At 41.1% G+C, this 20,601-nt stretch overlaps 2 protein-coding genes across 3 annotated transcripts in view; one reads left to right on the forward strand and one right to left on the reverse strand.

Moving 5' to 3' along the window:
• Nucleotides 1-20,601, reverse strand: part of noc2l (NOC2-like nucleolar associated transcriptional repressor) — a 74,060-nt gene that overhangs the window by 44,568 nt on the left and 8,891 nt on the right. The gene's annotated exons all lie outside the window — the stretch shown is intronic.
• Nucleotides 7,231-19,975, forward strand: plekhn1 (pleckstrin homology domain containing, family N member 1). Of its 2 annotated transcripts, none has more exons than XM_022192650.2 (16): nt 7,231-7,432; nt 9,129-9,219; nt 9,404-9,565; nt 10,464-10,544; nt 11,042-11,132; nt 12,960-13,093; nt 13,625-13,774; nt 14,870-14,950; nt 15,042-15,117; nt 15,369-15,514; nt 15,830-15,982; nt 16,675-16,917; nt 17,387-17,542; nt 17,804-18,040; nt 18,260-18,320; nt 19,153-19,975. In XM_022192650.2, the coding sequence occupies exons 1-16, from the start codon at nt 7,359-7,361 to the stop codon at nt 19,335-19,337; spliced, it is 2,121 nt and encodes a 706-aa protein (XP_022048342.1). In that variant the 5' UTR covers nt 7,231-7,358; the 3' UTR covers nt 19,338-19,975. The 2 variants fall into 2 exon arrangements, with proteins under 2 accessions (XP_022048342.1, XP_022048341.1); XM_022192649.2 differs by having other exon boundaries at nt 7,232-7,432; nt 17,801-18,040.

The raw sequence follows: 20,601 nt of genomic DNA on the forward strand, positions 1-20,601 counted from the left end.
TTGTGATTATTCAGAGTTTATTTCATGCCTAACATGTAAATGAGCCTGTTTTGTACTTTTGACGTTTTTATGTATTTTCTTTTAAATCTGTAAATAAAAATAAACATCGGTAAGTGTAGAATAAAGATTAAGCTCCAGAGAGCCATCAGTTGGCTTAGATGAGCAAAAAGACTGGAAAAACAGCACCACTGAAGGTCATTCCTTAACATGTTATAGCCCTATTGTTTAATCTGCACAAGTGTTAAAAAATAAAAACTGACACTAAACCAGGCTAATCAGTTTTTAACCGTATATTTTTAATATAAATGCGCATGTGCGGGTTTCTTTTCAGTAATACCAACAGGGCAAAGTAACTTTAAATACGGTCATATATATAATGGCATGTTTGGATTGCAGTATTCACTACAATTTATGAAAGACAACTTGGAAGCGTAATTGTTTAAAGAAAACTTTAAAGTGGCTTAAAAAATTATGTTCTTGTCATAAAAAAATAGCATCAAATCTTATTGGTTACACAGACATTAATGGTGACAATTAACACCAGATTAACACAAAGTTGGCTGGAAGTTCTCCAGACATTACCCAGGGTAACCTTTATTGTTCATTTACAGGCTCAGGCTGTTACATAAGCATTCATGTATATTTAACCTATATTTAACTGGGTGGCTGCTGGTTTTAGTGCTTTCAGTAATGTTGATCACGCAACAAGGAAGTGATGCATATAGTTGTAAAAATTCTTTGGACTGTACACAGCAGCCGGATGGACAACAGAGGAACTCTGAATAATGCGGAGAGAATTTCTATAGACCGGATGTTTTTAAAAAAAACTGAAGGAGCTCCGGTTGAAGGGAGCACAGAGGAAGAGACATGAAGCATGAACTACAATTTGCATTAATGTTCATCCTCCTTCCAAGCCAGACCCATAGTCAGTCAAATCTGAGCACAGGAAATAAAAATTTTAAGATCCAATGTGACCTTCACTTTAGGTGGAAATTACCTCACATGTCAATTATAAATAAATGTTGAAGAAGAAACAAAATCGCAGCAAAAGATCAGGTTTGTTTGCTTTTTCTTCAACATTAGCATGATCCAGAGACAACTGTATGTATATTCATGGGTACACTGGAAACAGTAGCCACTTTTTAAATTTAATTTAGTTTTAATGGTGACAGTTTGACAATATCTAAGCAAATACAGAGCGTAAGAAAACAGGAGTCAAGTTGTAACCCACTGCTAATACAGTGACTCCATGGCAACATTACATGTTCTGTTTACATTCCCAAAAGCCCCTAAATATGGAAACTGTTCTAATACTTAGAGCATGATTACGTTTAATAATACTAAAGATAGTCACTACTAGTTTCCAAACCCCAGCTACACACCGATTCAGGATCTAGTGTACTATTTAACTTTTTTCTAAAAAAGAAACAAAAGAATCGGTCCGCCGTTGAAGACACAGCGGGTAACTTCTATGTGTGTGTAAGCGTACGCTGTAGGATTTGATTGATACACGGAAAGTTGTATTTGTGTCTCTGCTGCGGCTATCGGTCACCTCCGCTGCTATGAAGATGCTGATGAGTTTACAACCTGTCTACATGAATGTGCTCACTGTGGAAGAGCTGCTGCAGCTGATCTGGGGGGCGGTCTGTCCTCCCAGCATTCCTACCACTGCAGCCTCTCCTCTTTCCCCTAGTGTCAGCCTCTGCACAGGCCTTATCGGGCCATGGAGATGCTGTCACTCTCTGCAAGTGTCAACTCAACCACTGCGCCTACAGTGAAAGGCCCATACACTTTTTGACTGGCTACGTAAGATCTAAAATTCATACAAATCTGTCAACACCATCAAAACTATTTATAACTCTGACTTACAGACACTGACAGCAACCACTGTAGGTCACAATTCAAAGGGAAGTGCTACATACATGACTTAAGTTATAGTTCCAGCTGATGAAAGTGGTTTAACAAGCCTTACAAAACCATTTTTATAAGATATTCAGATCTAAGGTCACTTACAGAGAGACACACATCCCAGAAGATGAAATAGGGTACATGCATAAATGTAGGCCAAGATCCAAAAACAGGAAAATGAGGGAGTAGATGATAAAATGAATGAAAAAAGTATAAGTAAATAGGAGAGTAAATTCATTTTTAAAGCCCTGTTGGAGTCACAAACACAGTAAGTGCCCTTAAATAGCAACAAAACCTCAACAATTTGCGGTATTTGTTTGGCAAAACTACCTCTGACTGTCTCTACAAAACAGTTTTTTGATCATGCGGTTGCAAATTACTTATTTATATACAACATAGAATTTCTTATGTTTAAACAACACATGCATTCTTTTGGAAGTATGGTAGATTTGTCGGACTTGATTTTAAAAAAAATAATGAAAATGGCAGCTCAGAGCCTGGAGTAGATTACTGGGTCATAAATCCAAGTAAAGCCCAAAGGCGCTACAGGTGGGCACCAGGGCACCTTCTCACGACGTTTTTTTTTTTTCCCCATGCCAACAGTTCCAAGGAATACAAAACCTATCCAACATGCTGTTCAAACTCATCCCTCTGACTCACGGCTGTTTTCCACAGAAGTAAATGAAAGTGAATAAAATTAGTAAGTTAAAGGTCAAATCAAAGAGTGAGCACCAATGTTCATACTGTGTATTTATGTCTATATAATAAATAAATAAAAAAATGTCCTGTTTACTCTAATTTTATTAAACGTGACAAAAACAGGGAGCAACTTAATTTTGAATCAAAACTGTTAGTCTGAGGCCCCATCCATACGAAGACGAAACGAGGTCTAAACGCACAAGTTTCTTGCCGAATCTGCGTATCATCCACACGAAGACGGCGTTTTGGGGGTCTGTAAACGATCATTTTTGAAAACGGGTTCCAGAGTGGAAAGATTTTGAAACGCTGTTTATGCAGCTCCGTGTGTACGGGCGATCCGCTGCTTTTCAGAAACGCTTGCGTCATAGTTTCGTATCTTCATTGACACACATGCGCAGTTTCATAACTTCATTGACACGCATGCGCCACACGCGGCCACAACAACAACAATGGTAGCGTACAGTGTAGCAAATGTGCTGATGAAGCTCTCGGTTTACAACTTTTGCTGCAAGTGCGTATGCCCACAGTTTTTTTCTTCTGTTTGCGCGTGTTTCCGTCATATCGTTACAACGCCCCCAGAGGTCTGGCATGTGTTTTCCAGCGTTTCCACGCGTATTGAGTGCATTCGTGTAGACGCACACATTTTCTGAGATGCCTTCGTCTTTATGGCGATCGTTTTTGAAGCTGTTCAGCGTTTCGTCTTCGTGTGGACAGGGCCTGACTTAGACTGATCTTGCCTTCAAAGGAGTGCCGTGGTCCAATTAAGATTCCTTAATGGTGGTCGCGTGTGAGAACTTTGGCACCTCAGATTTTCTGTTGGACACCCGATGTTGGGGGCCTCATATCCAGACTCCGTTTTAGTGGCCTGAGGTGTGACTTTAGCACCGCTGCTGACACCCACCGAGTCTGGATAAACACAAATGAGTGACTTCTCGGGGAGAGCCAAAGTTCAACCCACCACACATGGAGGGAACAAGACGAACTTTTGATCAGATGTGACGCAGATCGAGTAAAATAGAGGAGATCAGTGTAACATATATTTTTGATAAGCACATATTGGGAAAAAAACTAAAACATTAAATAATACTATTGCTAATTTCAGTGAGCAACTATATAGGCTATTGTTGGGAAACCACTCATTTGAAAAGCGCTTTAGATGTTTCTTTTGGTAAATCTCTCAGTATTTCCTCTTCTAGCCAAGCAATGAGGCACAACCTGTAGGATGAAAATGTTCTGTAGTAAATTCAACATACCCGCAATGTGGCTGCTACTAAAACTAAGTGCCGTAGCCACATGTGTCCTGTAATTGCTGCTTAAAACAAGATACTTTGCACGAGGCCACATACCAGGGGTTTTCCTGACTCACAATAGACATTTACAGGGTGACTCTGCACAGCGGTAAACACGATCATTCTTCATACAGTAAAGGCAATGATTCTGTGTTACCTTATTTGACAGAAATCTATGTATCTTCCTGTTATTTTTTCATTTGACAAACTAAAATGTTCATTATGTTGGAGTAAAAAAGCCTCATTTAATGAAATTGGATTTCTTATTCTCATTTCCTCTCATGTTGACATTAGTGATTTCCTTCTGGGAAAGAACAACTTTTTTAAGCGTGCTAAAAATTCCTCTGTACGGGAAAAACCCTGCATACATTTTTTGGCAACACAAGAGTTTAAGTGCTGCCTCTCACACAATGAAAATAGAATAGAATTAAATAGAATTAGGAAAACAGCACAGTTTGTACCAGTTTCTCCTTAAAGGTACTTTTGATGCCGTACTCGATTGTACAAAACTACTGAAATTAGTGACGAATAACACTATCTGCTTGTTGGAGTCTCAGAAATTTACAAGAATGATGAAATGCTCACCAATTCAGTCATCAAAGTGGATCCCATTAGACTGAAATTTTCTTTCATGCTTTGGGGCTTTAGACCACATCTTATCAGATCACTGTATTTCATATCTATGTAATCAGCTACGGCCAGGAGGGTTGGAAATCTTGATAATTTCAGCAAGAAGACGTTTTGTCCCTCTAACTGCAATGATTGTTGAGTAATGACAGTCTGGAAACTGTGACTGTCTTTCTAATCCTTCCATGTTCTTGAGAAATCAGGGAAACACAACTGGTGGGAAATTTAAAGTAGGACCTAAAAGCTCACAGGAAATATTTGTATCTATCTCGCCTTTATGTGTTTATAATGTGGCCTTGTTGTACAATGGATGATGAAATTCTTGGGAAAGAATAACACTGGCAAAGGCTGGATGATATTCAAACACAAGCATTATACTGTGGGAGCGTACAGTGAAAAGAAAATCCTGTTTTTTTTTCCTGGCTGGTGAGACAGGTGAGTCACTTTTGTGACGGTACACATTATCAGGTGCATCTCCTGGTTTTCCATGATGATGGAAACATGAAGATAAAGGGGCTTTTTGTGTGGATGTACACTGCAGTTCAAAAGCTTGTGATCACTAAGAAATGTCCATATTTTTTAAATAAAGGCAGTTTTTTTTAAAATGAAGATAACACTAAATTCATCAGAGATACAGTCAAGATATTGTTAATGTGGTAAATGATTACTCTGGCAGGAAACGGCTGATTTTTAATGGAACATAGGTACAACATAGGGGTACAGAGGAACATTCCCAGCAACCATCACTCCTGTGTTCTTATGCTACATTGTGTTAGCTAATGGTGTTGAAAGGCTCATTGATGGTTAGAAAACCCTTGTGGAATTATATTAGCACATGAATAAAAGTGGGAGTTTTCATGGGAAACATGAAATTGCTTGGGTGACCTCAAATTTTCTGAATGGTAGTGTGTATGATTACATTTTTTTTTGGCAGAATTTCACTAATCACAGAGTAATCTAGTGGATTACTCAGTAGAATATTCTCATTGCTTTAACTAATCCAAAAATATACACAGTGAGTTGAAAGGTAAGGATTGTCACAGACAGGCTTACAATCCAAAATGTCTAAAAATAAAGACGTAGTCAGTTTCCCTTGGTTCTCTTTGAATCGTTTCTGGTGAATGCTACTGCAAAAATGTTTCAGTAAAAACTGAAAATGTGTTTAAAATAAATAGGGAATCGTACATAAATTGATAGTAGACATTGGTACAGATTCATGCTCCTAACTAGTAATTTAATATAAAACGTTGAAGCACCCACCCCCAAAATAAAATGTCAGTTGATGCTTTTCCTTGTGATACATTGCATACCTGGAAGGTTAGGGAATGTGTTAAGGGAATGTGGCTCAGCAACTGCCACCCAAATTCACATTACTTGAAACGGCTCCTCCTGAGATTCATTTTTCTCCCAGTTAAAAGTTTTTCCTTATCTGAACCCCTTCCTTATCTGGTCTCCCTTAAATCTTGTCTGTCTCTCACCAAGATGCTATATTAACTTCATTCGCATTCAATGAAAGTCTGTTTTTGTTGATAAAATTATTCGACCACTCAAACGGGGTTTTAGAGAACGATGTCGGAGGCTGGAAGCGGCACCAGCTCTACAGGGAAGCTGCTGATGACTGTTGGTGCCTCAGGTGTATCCGTTTTAACAACTGGTTCAACAGGTTGGGATTAACTGGCAAACCGCATTAGCACACATCTTGTTTTGAGACGAGATCGCAGCAGCTCATCGCAGACAATGACCTCATTAATGAGCCAGCTCAACGTGATCACGAGGGTTTGACTTCTGCGTCTGATTGATTTGACTGCTTGTCACTGTCCACTTAAAGAAAATCTGCTCTGGAAAATTACATGTTTAATAGTGTGAGTCATGAATGTTGCAACGTAAAACCAACTATTATCGGCCTAATTCCTAAATGTCTAAATGTGAAAGTAAAAAGGCTAATGTGACTGACTCCACAGTTTACTTTAAAACGGATGCCTTATTTTATTCTAATACATCATAAGATATGTGAGGAAAAGACACGCCGATTTAAAAATCAAATGGTTTATTTAAGTCTTGTGCTTACTTTCAGGTGGTGGGTACTGTATTTAGGGAGAACTACCTAAAATGCAAACAAGATACGTTTGCATACTCTTCTTGCCTTATGAAAATTTTGGCCTTTGACTTCAGAAGCATCCTGTTTAAACCATCCTCTGCTCATATCTCACTGACACAGAAGCTCATGTTTGAAAACAATGTGACACCAGACACGTTCACCTCGTCAGGTTAAACATATGAAACGCATTGTGGTTCATTTCAAAACTACGAAACAGAAACTGCAGCCACACTTACTGTAATACAATGCATCCCAGATACTTCAGTTTCAAAATGTGTTGAAAGTATCAGGGCAAGTAAGAAATAGAATACTTAAGTGTGGAGGCATTTTCATGTCTGGACATGTCAGGAGAAGTTCCCATCTTCCCTTCTGATTGACGCACACCATCTACTGTGTTTAGTGACCACTGATTGCATTTGGGGCCAGACAATGAGCTCCATTTGGCTCCTGGAAGGTGTGAAATGGCACACTTCTGCCTGAACCCCTTGCCTTCATTGTTGGGATTGAATTAGCAGACAGAGGCTACTCACTCAGAGGTCCTGCTGCTTATTCATCACACACACTAACTCCACCCCTTCTACGCAGACACATACAGCCCTCACCCTGCCCACTTCTCACTCAGTACAAGTCAGACTTGAGCGGGGAGCACACTGCACTCTTGGATTTACAGTCAACCATCACAGAGGGAGTACACTTTATTCTACTGAACAGCGCAAAGCCCCACAGAGCACAGCAGCATGGGGAGCAGCATGTCATGTGTCCCCCAGCACAACTTCAGGTTCTCCAGCAAGAGCTTCATACGCAGAAACAGGTAGGAACAGCTCAGCCTGTGCAGGTATTCTGTACTTGTGTCAGAGAGTACACGGAGCACATGTCATGAACTTGACGGTAGTTAGTTATTTTAGACAGCGTGTTTCAGGTGGAAAGAATTCTTGGTATTTCTTCGGGGTTTGAGCAGTGGGGTTAAACAGAGGCTGTGAATTTCGTGAGGCCGGGGTGAGGATCATATGGTAATACAGGACAGTCCCAAAGTCGTGCTTCAGCGGTGCCCGTCTGGCCAACGGTGTCAATGATCCAGTTACCATTTGCCTCCTCTTTGCATCTCTGTGAAGACGATCTGCCAGCTGTCACTGAATCTTGTTTCCCTCCAAAAAAAAAAAAAATGAGGACCTGACCCCATTTATTATCATGATCACAATTACAGTTATTAAATAAGATCTGGTTTATGATTAATGATATACAAGATAATGGCTTGTACTGATCTGTCCTGGAGGCTTTGAACATGAACACAGGAAATGTCTGACATTATTGCGTTATACTTGGTTTTCTCTCCAATTTTCTTTAATCCTCCAGGATTATATGCCTGGGCATGTTGCACTTGGTACAGCCACCTCCACTGGACTAACACATCTGCTTCTAATTAGCCTCAACTCCACTCTTCTGTCCTGTGCTGTGTAATGATTCAGGGTCTGGTTTTGTCAAACGTGCCATGCACATTTTAGTTTTCATATAAAAACAGAGTTGAGGCGACGTTAGCTTTAAAAAATTAACGGCTGAACCTGGAACACTGACACACCTTCCAAGACGGATCGATGGTTCAGCTCGAACAATACATTCAGTGTTCCTGTTTCATGTGTACCCTACTAAGTCTTTGTGTCGGTGAATCAGGCCAGGCTCAGGTATTCCCCACAGAGAAGGGGAATGAGTGGTGCTGAATGCCACAGCAGGGACTTGGAGAATGCTGGGTGTGCAAATCCACTACCTGCCTATTATCTACAATGCATTCCTCTTTCACATTTCAACTGCAAATTGCACGGGAGTGTGTGCTAATTATATTTTTCTCCGTGTACGAGTAAATTTTACAAAGAGATTAAATGGAACAGCATCTTTCACCAGACACTGATTAGTGATTAATGCTGAACATGGACTTCCTGAATAGACAGTCCTTGATTCCCACCATGAAAACAAAAGCCTGCGCTGTTGCACCGAGGACACTGGCACACATATGTACAGATAAGCAGATAAACTACAAGCTGCACTTGTAAAAGCAGTCCCCGGGCCTTATCTTTGCAGCTTCCTCATAAAGTTGTGACATTAATGGTAACAGATGAGGGTCATGCAAAACAAAGAGGGACATTCAATGGTGATTTTCCTATGCATATCCTCGCTATCAGGAAGACAAGACCTGATTGTTCTTATCATTAAATAGCTGGCATTGATGGAAAAAGGACAAAGGAAGGAACTCGGATTGATTTTTAGGAGGAAACACACAATTTGATTAAACGTCAATCTGCTGTAAAAACTCTACTCTGAATTTAAAGTGCAAAACAGTCAAGCAAACGACATTTTAGGTCATCTGTCCATCTGACAACAGTAGACAAGAGTGAACTCCCATAAACAGGAAAAGGTTCTTGTTGACACTGCAATTAACTAAACAGCAAACATGGAATAGATGGTAAACAATGGAGAGTGAGGACTAACACATGGATTTCTTCTATCACTTGTAGCAGTCGCCTGTTTCGCAAGAAGAATCCCCAAGAGGGACAGGAGAAGTCCAACAGCATCATCAATATCCTGTGCACGGTCACCCCCAGGAAGGTAAGAAACTCTTTCAGCTCGTAGGACATGGCAATAACATGGAATTCAACCATCTGCACACCAAAGAGAGCTGCTCTTCTATGAGTGTGTGCCATTAGACTTTTATTGCAGCCTCTCTTATGATTTTAACACCAGGCCTCAAGGGTTTATTCATCATCTTTACTAACAATATGACTGGTTGCAGGAAATGTCCCCCAAAGATCTGCAGACGATAGAGAACATAAAATGGGATCCTCCGTTTCCTTACGACCCGGCCAGCGGATGGAAAAAGAGCAGCATCAATGTGAAGAATTACGGACGGATGATTCACAGCTCCAAAGTCCGTTTCCGTTTCCTCCACTGCCAGGTGAGTGAAGCAAAACAACTTCTGACAAGCTGCATGTTGAAATCCCAGGAAAGCAACAATAAGAAAACAAAGATAAGGCTGTGTAATCCTCTCTGTGGTAAATGAGGTTTCAAACAATGACCAAGCCTACAGTGACACATCATGCAAGTCATCAATGTGAACCCTGTGAGTGTCAAAGCCAAAGAAAAACAGGTGGAGAGGAACAGGATGTTGCTCTGCAGCCACCAAGCAGACTGAAACTAGCTGCTGGCTTTGACGTGGTGGCTGCCTGTGAATAATCCAATCAGTTTTCCACAAAGCGGACCGCAGCCTGTGTTTGGACATGCTTGTTTCTGCTGCGGTTGCGAAACATCTCCGAGAGAAAACCTCAGGGTAGAGAGAGTTCCTCTGATCCCACGTACTGATAGAGGATGTGCCGGCTCCACACGGTGGGAACAGCACTTTATCAAAGCAGTGACACAACAACTCTGTCAAAAAGTGAAGAGAAAACATTGATGGATGGAGTAACAACACAGTGGCAGGAGAACATATTGCAGCATAGAAGAACTTAAAGCCGCAAAATCAAATTTCCCGTCAGCGCTCTGTGAATCAGCAAACGATACAAGAACAAAATGTTACAGTACAAAAAACTGTAATATCTGTCTGACATAGTTCTTTGCTGACGTTTAAATAATAACTATTCTGCAGATTACTGTGCGGTTGCAATCTTTGACTCCTCACGACAGAAACATCAAAAAAGAAATTAAACCTGAGGGTAACATGAATCTTCATGTCTGTATGTGCATGCGAAGTTTCAGTTCATCAACACTAAACCAGCAGGTTTCACAGATTCTAAATTTAAATTTGTATCGCATGACATTTCAAACATACCTCTCACCTTCTCCTACTCTCTCTGCAGGACATACATGACTGCTACCTGGATCTCTTCCAGACACACCTTCATTTTGTCTCCAACAACACAACTGGATTGACGTACCAGGTAGAATTTTTTTTTTTTAACTCAACGCAGTCTCGTCTCTTCTTTCAAATATATAGTTTATCACTATGTCAGCTCTTATTTTTTTATCCGTTTTTTTGTTATGTCAGCATACCATCTGACAGCCGTACCTTGCCAACCAGCCTTATGTTGGTAAACAAAGTATGATTCTATTACCTCACTTGTCTCATAAAGCGTGAGCAGCCATTAATCATCGCTTCACTGCAGCTGCTGAAAACTCAACTCTGCGTCAAAAAGAGACCGCTAAGCACCTGTATACAGTATTAGTCAGATTATAGATGGTGGTATATGAAGGGCAGACATCAATACGTCATTGGCTTACAAGGCTGATCTCGGTGTCATGATGATTAATTTTTGGTTAAAGTTTAGAGCTTAAATCGAGCATAACGTCGAGGGGAATGACTACATTTAGTTTTTGAATAAAAGGATGTTTTTGTCCAAGGAAGCATGATTGAACTTTTGTGTTGTTTTGTGTTTAGGGGACTCTTCCGTTGAAAGAACTCACCATCTGCAACTTGCAACAGAACTGCAATCACAGCCAACCCCAGGAATTCGCCTTTCAGATAAACGGTAAGTTTATCTTCACTATAGTGTTGGCACCGTGCCCTGGTATGTCTTAATAACCTGTTTTGTTTTACTGGCTGCATTGAATCAGCTAATCAATCACTCAGACTGAACCTGGCAAGAGCTTTGTAAACCAGTGGGTCAACAAAGGTGGCCACACTAGAAAAGAAGCAAGAATACTTTTTATCTAACTTAATTTAATGCTCAAAATCTGTCACTATTTATATTTTGTCCCTCTACTGGTGGGCTACTATGTTTGTCTCTCATCAGTTATGGATCAAAGTAAAAATTCTCCTCACTTTAAAAAAAAAAAAAGCCTAGAAAACACACACTATTTAAGGCTGCAGCATTTCCTATGTTAACACATTCCAGTGATTCAAAGGTGCCGCGACCGGCCCCCTCACCTCTTCACCTCCACTCAAAGCAAAGACTAACTAGAGCTGGACCCCCTTCACCCTCGGTCAGAGGGCCAAAGCAGCCTTAAAGGCCCAGCTTGTTAGACAACAGGTGCACTTCAGTCAGTCCAGCTGTCGTGCAGGAAAGTCCAGCTACCGCTCTTAGCCGTGTCACCGCATATAATCTATGGTCACATTCCAAAAACTGCTCAGGTTAATGCCTGTTAGAAATGCCACTTAGCTTTTGAACTTTAGATTTTTTTCATGAAGATTAAATAGCTTTGGTCCTTGCGTGGGAAACAAAAAGTCAGGGATTAATGTTAAATTACTGAGCAAAAAAACAATCCAATGTGTGGAAAGTCCATCCCATTCACAAAGGTGTAAGGTTTCTGTGTTTGTACGTCTATCTTACCGAAATCTCTGCTGTCACAATATTGACCCACTTTGGTTGTTTTCTCATGGAATTGATTTAGCAATTTCCCAGATCAAGTTTGCTATTTCAAGGTATTATATTTCCGTTCTATTCATTGTTCAGTGCAAAACTTTATTTACTTTATGGGAGGCATCACTGACAGGAAACATGCGGACGAAGCGTGACGAAATTCTGAGTCAAGTAAGAGATGTGAGGTAGAGATTTCCTCTGCGAGTCCAGTTTCTTCCTCACACCGAGCCAAAAAATGTGGTATTGGTGAGTTAGAGGGTGACGAAGCAAATACATCACAAGCGGATGTGTGAAAATTCCTGGAAGCTTTCACATGGTCTGAATTAATGCGGCTATGAAAGTTAGATAATAACGGATAATTACTTTAAACAATAGTTAATGACCTCTGTAAAGTGAACGAAACTTTGAATGAGAGTTTTCACAATGCTCGCCTTGCTTGAACTGTAAAAGAAAAAAAACAACACTTTTATAGGGAGTAAAACGACAACTTTGTGAGGGAGTGCTGTGGTCAATGTCTAAAATCAAGAGCTGGAATGAAAAGAAAAGTCAACAGATGAGTCCAAAGTAGCTGATGATTAAGGAGCAGTCGACAGCCCGTGATTCCGGACAATTACAGTACAAAGCCACAGGGTTGGGATGAAACAGACTATCTGTGCTGGTTATCTCTGGTATGTGTGGGACTGATAGAGTTAGAGTCCAGCTCTCTTCATCTAAGGTTCATTTCTCCTGGGTTTAGCAGTTTGTGGGAGGGAGACTCTCTTACAGTCTTTAAATGCCAAACACAGCAGGTCAAAGGGGCTTTTCTGTAATAGGTCTTAAATGTGGTTTACTGTCCTGAACATATGTTAACGTTTAGTGTATTTGTTTCATAACTTCCAAGAGTGTGAACTGTAAGGATGTGCTAACGTGACAAAAAGCTTTATGGAAAAAAAGCTTAGAAAGAGAAACCTGGGTGACACTTTCCCTTACTAACCTTGTGACCTTTACACCCTGCAGGTGTCAGTCTTAACCCCATCATTGTCTACTGCGCCAACCAAGAAGAGATGGACCTTTGGTTTGGCCTGCTGAAAGAAAACATTGAGGCTAATGGAGGAACTGCAATCGCACCTGAAAACTACACCAGAGTCAAAGTAAGTTCAGCAACACCATTTTTGGTGTTTGGAAGTAGATACATCAGGCTGCATAAAAAGTTCTCGTGGCTTTTTGTTTCCAAATTTAAACTCTTTATTTTAGCTTTTTTAATGCACCTGGTGAATTAGCCACTTCTGATGAGGCAGGATGTGTGTGAGTGTATAAATTTGGTGAGTCAGTAGCCACTGCTGCCTCTCCCTGAGGCCTGGATACTAGGGAGCGGCCTTGACCTCATCGTGGGCTGCATCAAACTAACCCTCACATCTGCACAAAGTGCTGACTCTACACCCACAGGTTGGGAGAAGGTTGACGAAACACATGAACCTAGATGTGTCACGAGAGAAGAAAACAAATGAGCTCCTGATTCCTTTATAAGCCTCAAGATTAGAAGCATTTTAGATGAAGAAACATTAGTGGCATTCCAGGGAAAGAGGCCAAATCAACATGTTTAACTTTACTTAAGGGCAGAGCTCTTCATATTTACTTTGTGATGTTTCTAACTCCTGTAACCCCCTGTGTGCTTACTGTAGCTAAACAAGGACAAGACTGCTGAGGGAAGAGAGGAACTGAGAAACTCTATCAACAGAGAACCCATCTACGAGTGGGAGGGTTCTCAGCGGGACAGCCTGGGCCCCATCACCTATGTAACGAAAGTCCGACTACAACACCTGCCTTGTCAGGTACGACATCACTGCAACTTATCAGGAATGAATCATTAGTCCTTGTCGTTTCACCATTTATGGAAATGTACAGTACAGCAGACTGTAACTCATGATACATACATGTTTGCAAACCCTGGGAATTTTTCACATTGTGAATAAAGGCAGCTCTAAATCCAGGTGACTCACACATAGTTTTCTAATTGGGCAATGCACACATTACCTCAACACAATGTAAGGAGTGAGTGAAGAGGGCGGAGGCCGTATTTTGGCAAATTGCACGTCTCCTATTATCATTATTTTCTGACACAGTGCACAACAGTGTCAAATACCTGCAGCCACCTGATGAAAAAGGACTCCATGCAAATCAAAGCAGACATGAACACAAACAAACGATGCTAATATAGCTTCACGTTGCAGCCAATAAAAACAGTAGTCATGACACAGCTTGCATGAAAATCTGCAATTAATTCACTGTGGGAAACGGCGGCAGCCCGATTGAAGTGTGTGAGATTTAGGGCCTGGGTGTGTGAGAGGCATTTGCTGGGCTCACGCAGTGACTCGACTCACCTCACAGCTGGAATGTCAGCTGTCTGTCCGGACACACCCTCCCAAAGAGAGAGAGGAAACATAAACTCTCAGTCTGCCGCACCTTTAAATGCCCCGCTAACTGGTTTGACTGAAGCTCTTACTGGGATTTAAAGCATGCCTCACAACACAGTATTAAAGGATAAGAGTGGCATTTTTGCTTCAAGTTTGCACCAGGTCCCACGGTTACCTTTGTACCTTGTGCTAGCCATAGTCTTATCTCCACTAGGGTTATCAGCACTTGCCTTCTTACCTTTAGATGCATTTGGTGCCTGTCTGTCTTGCACAGTATCAAAACTTGCCGAAAGTTTAAAAAACAGAAACCCTTAACAAGGAACTAAACCATCATGCAGCCCTAAAAAGTTCTGACTGAAACTGATTTTTATCTAATGTACCCTTTGACACAAGATAATAAAACAATAGATGGTAGAAAAGTGTTAAACTGGAATGAAAGAACTTTGCAACTAGATACAAGTATTTACATGTCACACACACTGCGTAATGCTAACTGTGATCGTATGTCCACAGGAACAGAGTGACAGACTACTGGTGATGTATCCATCAACCCTGATCATCCTATCAGAAGAAAATGATGGACTCTTCTATAAGGTACCAAACTTTTATCACATCCTGAGCTGTTCTTCCAGTATATTGAGTGTTTGCATCAGGAAGGTGTGCTAAAGAGTCATTGTGATTACAGGGAAAACTTCCGCTCAACATGATTACGGTGACCACGCCTTGTCAAGACGTCAAGCCTAACACTTTTATGATTGAAGGTAAATACACTGAATCAGTCTCGTTTCCATGTTGTCATTTAAACTAACATGTTAAAGGGATTTTAATGAGTACATTCTTGCGTATGTTTGATGCAACATGGCCTTTTCCGTGACACTGCTCGCGTCACAGAGTGTAACCCCTCCATGAATGAGTGGGTTTTATCCCTGCTGAATAACAATCTTGCTATGGCACATTCCAGTGAGCAAGTGGACCAAATGACGGCCTTTGTCCTCCCCTCTTCTCTTCTCAGGGAAGCTGATCAACCCCATAGTGGTCTCCTGTCTGGATAGGACTGAGTTCTGTGACTGGATCCAGCATTTCAAAGCTGCTGACGTGCCCGTTCTCAGTCCCCCGCCCCCCGTGTATGACATCATCTACACGCCGACCAACAAGGAGGTGAGGCTTCGTTTGCTTCTGTTCACAGGCAGAAAATGATGTTACTCACAGCTGCTAATGATCCATAACTATATATAACTATAGAGCGATATCTTCTGTGATCCTGCAGGTGGTGTGAAGTTAAGTATGAGGAAATGTGATAAAGGAGACAGACAATCTGGCCTCACCTGTTTTGTAAATTTACATGGAGAATGATTATGAACTGACTTCATCCACCTCTACTACAATTACAACTACCAGTTCAGTAGAAGTCTATAAAAAGACTTTGCTTGCAGCTGAATTTTTAATCAAGTTTTTGTGTCCTTTTATCTCCAGGCCCCACAGTTTGACAGATGGAGTGGAAACAGTCAAAGAAAAATAGATCATCATAAATTCAGCCAGTCAACAAGTGGACATGGGTCCCTAAACCTTCAGTTACCAGTTCATGAGGAGAACCCTCTCTCCCCCGGATACTCTGAGCCCCTCTGTGTAAGTCAGCTGTTTACATGTTCTTAAAATAATAAACCTAATCAAACACAGTAACACTACAATATTGACCCAGGTTTAAATATGGTAGCAAGGTATTGTAGACCGCTATAAAAGACTTGTTTGTTTTGGTGGAGCTGAGCAGCAACACCTTTCTTTAGCACAGTTAATTATTAAGCAATGTCTACAGACCAAAGCGCTCCTGTTACAAATACTCAGGTGTTGATCCTCAAGCTCATTTTTTGCGAAACATTGAACCATCAAAACAACTTCTAAATGCGGAGAAATAAGAAACTCTGAGATTCTGCTTGAGGAGTGAAAAGTTTGCCTGTTAACTTCAGACTCTTTGAGAAGTACTGAAGCACTCAGCATTATCAGGACATCTGACCAAACTCCCCCAGGAGAGGGGCCATGCAGGCCGTCTGCCCATCCAATTATCTTAAAGTGGAGAGGGCTGAGTGCCCAGACGAAATGTTGCTGTTCACCTTCAGATCTGAGCTACCACTCTACCAATTAAATTAATGGAAACTTTTTTCTCACATGCTCTGCTTGCTAAAAAAACACAAGAAAACTAGTGTTGTAGAGTGAAGACAGTTTGTTTTCTCCCATAGGACTCAGGTGTTAAAGTCTCTGTTGTAAAAAAAACACAACTCTCTGCTGACTTCTTCTCTGGGTGTCATTGTTTCTCCCTACAGTACAGCTCCAGCCGTCCCTCCTCAACTGAGACTGCCCGGCTGGGCAGCAGAACCAACAGCATGTCCTCCCACACCAGGCCCGAGCGTGACATTCGACCTTTGTCACAGCGCTACTCCTCCCCCCAGCACAGCTCCTACCTGCAGCCAGCAGAGAGCTCAGTGCTGTCGCAGATGTACAGCACACCCTACTCTGGCCTACATCGTGTCAACCCACTTCGGGTGGAGAAAGCCCCGCTTGTCAAGGTAATCCAGTCTGACGTCTTAACTTGATAACTGAATATTCCCTTTGAGACTGTTGACTTATTTTACATGTCATGTGCACAGTAACTAAAATAGATGCACCAAGCAGTGGGCTGAGAGGGTCACCATGTGTATGGCGTTAACAGAGTAACAGTGGCATTTATACAAACTGAAGTTGAAAGATTGAGCCACTCAATTGCGCAAGGAATTAAATCTCAATTATAAAAACATTTACTGTACTTATCTTTATATATCTCTGCTGTGCCACTGTTTAAGATCATATCTGGCAGTGACCCAAGATATGACTTTATTAATCATATCGTAAAGGCCAATGTTATTTGTAGATTATGTAATTGTTTACTGCGTCTATGACTTGAAGTGTGACAAATCGAAAGACGGAGGTGAACTTGGTGATTGATGTGTCTTTCCTCTCATGGTGTAAACTAACTGTCGTTTCTGTTTAAATCCTCAGTCTAACAGCTGGAGTACTCCACAGACATCCTTGAGCAACTCCCTCAACACCCCCCAGCGCCACTCAGACATGTGCGCCCCACGACAACCCTTGTCGCCTCTGTATGATGAGCCCTGCAGCCCTGAAATCAACACTCTGGATGAGGCCAGGCCGGTGGTAAGTGGGTCAATGATACTGGATCCATTGCTTCAATTTACACCTGTGCAGCCTGTGTGATACAGAGCTGTGCAAACACATATATAAATGTACCCACATACCACTATGGTCATGTTTGTTTTTTTTGTAAAATCACAAGAAAGCAGGTCCAGAACATAGAAAAACCTTAACTGCCAAATTTAGCCAAATCCTTAATATCACTCCTACTTTACAAGCTTATAGCAGCACTCCTCTTAAATGTCCCAATCTGTTCTTTAGCAGCAGAGCTGGAATGAACCGATCCACTTTCTACACCACCAGCAGGAGCTCCTGCCCTCCTCCTTCCAGCTCCACACCCCTCCCATGGGCAAACGCTGCAGGAGAAGCCTGGTCCTGACCAACTCCCTGGGTCAGGCTCTGGGCCTGGAGATGGAGACGCCTCAAAGCCAAGCAGAGCAGAGAGCAGAAGCCGTGGCAAGGCTAAAGCTGCTGCCTCTGCCCAGCCAAGTGCCAGAGCAGGTGAGAAGCACAGATACACTCATCTCTCAGAACACTCCAGCTTCTTGGAATGCTGTGGTACAGAGTGAAATACTCCATGGTGGTAAAGGAAGTATATGCGCTTGTGCCGCAGGTGATATGTGAACAGGTGTTTCAGATAAAACATTTCGGGAAACATGAGAGTGTTTGTTGTAGTTGATCGCGGGAAGTAACTTACTCTGTTTTCACATCTGTTGGCAGATACTCCTCCCGTCGAGCTCCGTGAGGAACAACGCTCAGATGCCTTATGGTTACTCACCAGGTAAGAATTGAAAGCATGTAAACTTGATGAAACATTCCTCTGTTACGTGTTCAAGAGTGTTCAAGCCCTGATAAAAACATCTTTACCTTAAAGATGTTTGATCTTGTCACATGCAGAGTGTTAATATCCTGGCAGAGCTGGATAAATTTAGAGTTCTATGAAGCAACAAATTTCAAATTTTAAACACTACAGGATCATATTTCCACACAACTGTGAGTTATGAAAGTCAGCACAGTGAGCCGCCTTCCTAAATACCACCAAGGACACAGCGCATTGCTTGCTCTCCATTACACCATAAATCTAACACTGCATGCATTCGGATTGACTGAACTCTTCAGTCTGTCAGCAGGTAGACAGAAGGTCAAAGGTTACAGAATCGCAGGTGCAGCAAATGTGACAATGAAATGGAGCTTAGTGCAGCTCCGAACGCCACTTGGCCGGATGTCCTTAGTGTAAGAGAATACTGTTTCATAGACCGGATTCACTCCTCCGCTGTGAGTGATAGCACACAACTGGACACACCAATCTAAAGGTTCTTATCGCATACGAAACAACCCTAGCCATTATCTGATTGTAGATTATTTCTTAGATGTGCAACGATTTCATTTGACGGGTTGCACGTTTTTATACACTCTGAACATAAATAGCAAGTGAAGGTGCAGTAACAGTGGCATGCTACCCTACTGGTTTTACAGTAACCGACTATATTATGTGACAATGCAAATCGCGCTATGATTAACTGTGGGACTGTGTGCAAGTTTATTCAGTCAGAGTGAGCTTTGTCTTTCATGGCTTGAAACTTAAAGCGTGTGAATCTTCTTTCATCCTATAGATCACCATTCGTACCTCGAACCCACAGAACCAGATGACCAGGAAATTGACTATGACAACATTTGGGACTTCGACTGTGATACTGGAATGATTCAGCCAAGGTCTGGAATTTCGACACACTGGACGGGATTAGACTTTGGGGCCAGAGGCCTTGGTGCCATGGCAACCCAGCAGAGATGGTCATAAAACAAAACAATAGCGCCGGCACTCGTCTGGACGTGTGCAAACAACAGATCTCTATCAGAGGGATAATAAAAGCCAACAAGCACAGCCGGTGTTGCTGCTGTTGTGTACAGTAGGAACTGACAAATCCCAGGAACTGCTTTGTTAGAGGTGAGGTAGTCGAGCAGAAAATGCAGGTATGAAAGGAAATGGCAAGTAGTAAAACAATATGAACGTGAAAAACCACAGAGGTCTGATATATGTAGCATTCAAGAAGAAAAGAGCAGAACTTTAATGTTATTTTTATTGTATTGTACTGTCAAAGGTTTAATATGTTGTACCTCCGGTTTTCTAAGAGTTAAAGGATTTTCTAACAGGCTGTCTATTTTGCTTACTGTTATACGTTTCCTTTTGTTTCGAATTGAAGCTATAAAAAGCATTCCATCAGGGCTTGTTATAGTAGAGAATGTATGTATATTTTTGTAAATGTTGTACATTTATTATATTACACTCAAGGCGAATAGATGTAGATTCAAGTGACTGCCTTAAAGGTGCTAATATTACTAGTAGTACTGTACAGTACTGATACCCGTGTGACTTTCTTCCATTTTGTTTGAGGTGTTTATTTATATTTGCAAATAAAACTAAAAAATTATCAACCAGTTTGTGTCTGATGCAGTCTTGATACTCTTGTATGTACAGATGTATAGGAAATAAGTATATTGACTAATTTTTTGAAAAAGAAAAAGTAGTTAACAGTTCATTAAACTGTTAGAATTCCATCAGAACATAGAAAAACAGATTAACAACACTTTTAACTCTTATATTATCTTCGGCTTTATCTTCTTGACTATTTTCTATTTTCTTAACTGCATGTTGAGCAATTGTGCCAAAGCAGAGCTCAAGTTTTTTAAGTTCATCATTTTACTCAAACCAGTTAATGTAAAAAAAAAAAAAAATCAAACCATATCATTAAATTTAACATCTGCACACAAAGAAGGCCCCACAGGCTGCACCATGCCTTTTTCCTTCATTTGCACAGAGCATTGTCAAAATCTTATGAGACATATTATTCGGCATCTATGCACCTAAATTAAAGGAACAGTTCGTGAATGTTAAGACATGCTGCATTACTACTTTAAAGGGAAACTAAGAGCCCTTTTGATCAGACAACATTCCTTTGAAATCTGTGTAGGACTTAGCAAAGGATTTTAGATAAATATGTATTCGATTATCCATATGCACCAAAATCTAAATGAGTGTTTGTGAGAGGACTGTCTGTTACATT

The sequence above is a fragment of the Acanthochromis polyacanthus genome, chromosome 6 (assembly GCF_021347895.1).
Source record: "Acanthochromis polyacanthus isolate Apoly-LR-REF ecotype Palm Island chromosome 6, KAUST_Apoly_ChrSc, whole genome shotgun sequence".
Taxonomy (NCBI): domain Eukaryota; kingdom Metazoa; phylum Chordata; class Actinopteri; family Pomacentridae; genus Acanthochromis; species Acanthochromis polyacanthus.

Excerpts from the sequence above, each read along its gene's own strand:
- plekhn1 (XM_022192649.2), top strand. The coding sequence starts at position 7,359 with ATGGGGAGCAGCATGTCATGTGTCCCCCAGCACAACTTCAGGTTCTCC. Across the intron at positions 9,566-10,463 it reads TCCGTTTCCTCCACTGCCAG|GACATACATGACTGCTACCT; the intron begins GTGAGTGAAGCA and ends CTCTCTCTGCAG. Across the intron at positions 15,515-15,829 it reads ACACGCCGACCAACAAGGAG|GCCCCACAGTTTGACAGATG; the intron begins GTGAGGCTTCGT and ends TTTTATCTCCAG.